The sequence below is a fragment of the Hyalella azteca genome, unplaced genomic scaffold (genome assembly GCF_000764305.2).
Source record: "Hyalella azteca isolate HAZT.00-mixed unplaced genomic scaffold, Hazt_2.0.2 contig10905, whole genome shotgun sequence".
NCBI classification, from domain to species: domain Eukaryota; kingdom Metazoa; phylum Arthropoda; class Malacostraca; order Amphipoda; family Hyalellidae; genus Hyalella; species Hyalella azteca.
In genome coordinates, this window is record NW_025940924.1 from 2,634 (window position 1) to 3,850 (window position 1,217).

At 44.1% G+C, this 1,217-nt stretch overlaps 1 protein-coding gene across 1 annotated transcript in view; it reads right to left on the minus strand.

The window, feature by feature from the left end:
* LOC108679584 overlaps positions 1 to 109 on the minus strand; it is a gene marked incomplete at its 3' end in the record, with an annotated part of 2,732 nt that extends 2,623 nt beyond the window's left edge. Inside the window, exon 1 of the mRNA XM_018168235.1 lies at positions 106 to 109. Coding sequence (XP_018023724.1) covers positions 106 to 109 — 4 coding nt within the window. The remainder of the gene's footprint in view (positions 1 to 105) is intronic.
* Positions 110 to 1,217: the final 1,108 nt, after the last annotated feature.

A 1,217-nucleotide genomic window follows, 5' to 3' on the forward strand; every position in this document is an offset into this window, starting at 1 on the left:
TGACACATTAGACCCATCAAGTGTGACACATTAGACCCATCAAGTGTGCCACATTAGACCCATCAAGTGTGCCACATTAGACCCATCAAGTGTGACACATCAGACCCATCAAGTGTGCCACATTAGACCCATCAAGTGTGACACATTAGACATATCAAGTATGACACATTAGACATATCAAGTGTGACACATCAAACCCATCAAGTGTGACACATTAGACATATCAAGTGTGCCACATCAGACATATCAAGTGTGCCACATTAGACCCATCAAGTGTGACACATTAGACCCATCAAGTGTGCCACATTAGCCCCATCAAGTGTGACACATTAGACCCATCAAGTGTGACTCATTAGACCCATCAAGTGTGACACATTAGACCCATCAAGTGTGCCACATTAGCCCCATCAAGTGTGACACATTAGACACATCAAGTGTGCCACATTAGACCCATCACATTAGACCCATCAAGTGTGCCACATTAGACCCATCAAGTGTGCCACATTAGACCCATCAAGTGTGCCACATTAGACCCTGTCTCTTATACACATCTAGATGTGTATAAGAGACACATTAGACACATCAAGTGTGCCACATTAGACCATCAAGTGTGCCACATTAGACCCATCAAGTGTGCCACATTAGACCCATCAAGTGGGACACATTAGACCCATCAAGTGTGACACTTTAGACCCATCAAGTGTGTCACATTAGACCCATCAAGTGTGCCACATTAGACCCATCAAGTGTGACACATTAGAACATCAAGTGTGCCACATTAGACCCATCAAGTGTGACACTTTAGACCCATCAAGTGGGACACATTAGACCCATCAAGTGTGCCACATTTGACCCATCAAGTGTGCCACATTAGACCCATCAAGTGTGCCACATTAGACCCATCAAGTGTGACACATCAGACCCATCAAGTGTGCCACATTAGACCCATCAAGTGTGACACATTAGACATATCAAGTATGACACATTAGACATATCAAGTGTGACACATCAAACCCATCAAGTGTGACACATTAGACATATCAAGTGTGCCACATCAGACATATCAAGTGTGCCACATTAGACCCATCAAGTGTGACACATTAGACCCATCAAGTGTGCCACATTAGCCCCATCAAGTGTGCCACATTAGACCCATCAAGTGTGACTCATTAGACCCATCAAGTGTGACACATTAGACCCATCAAGTGTGCCACATT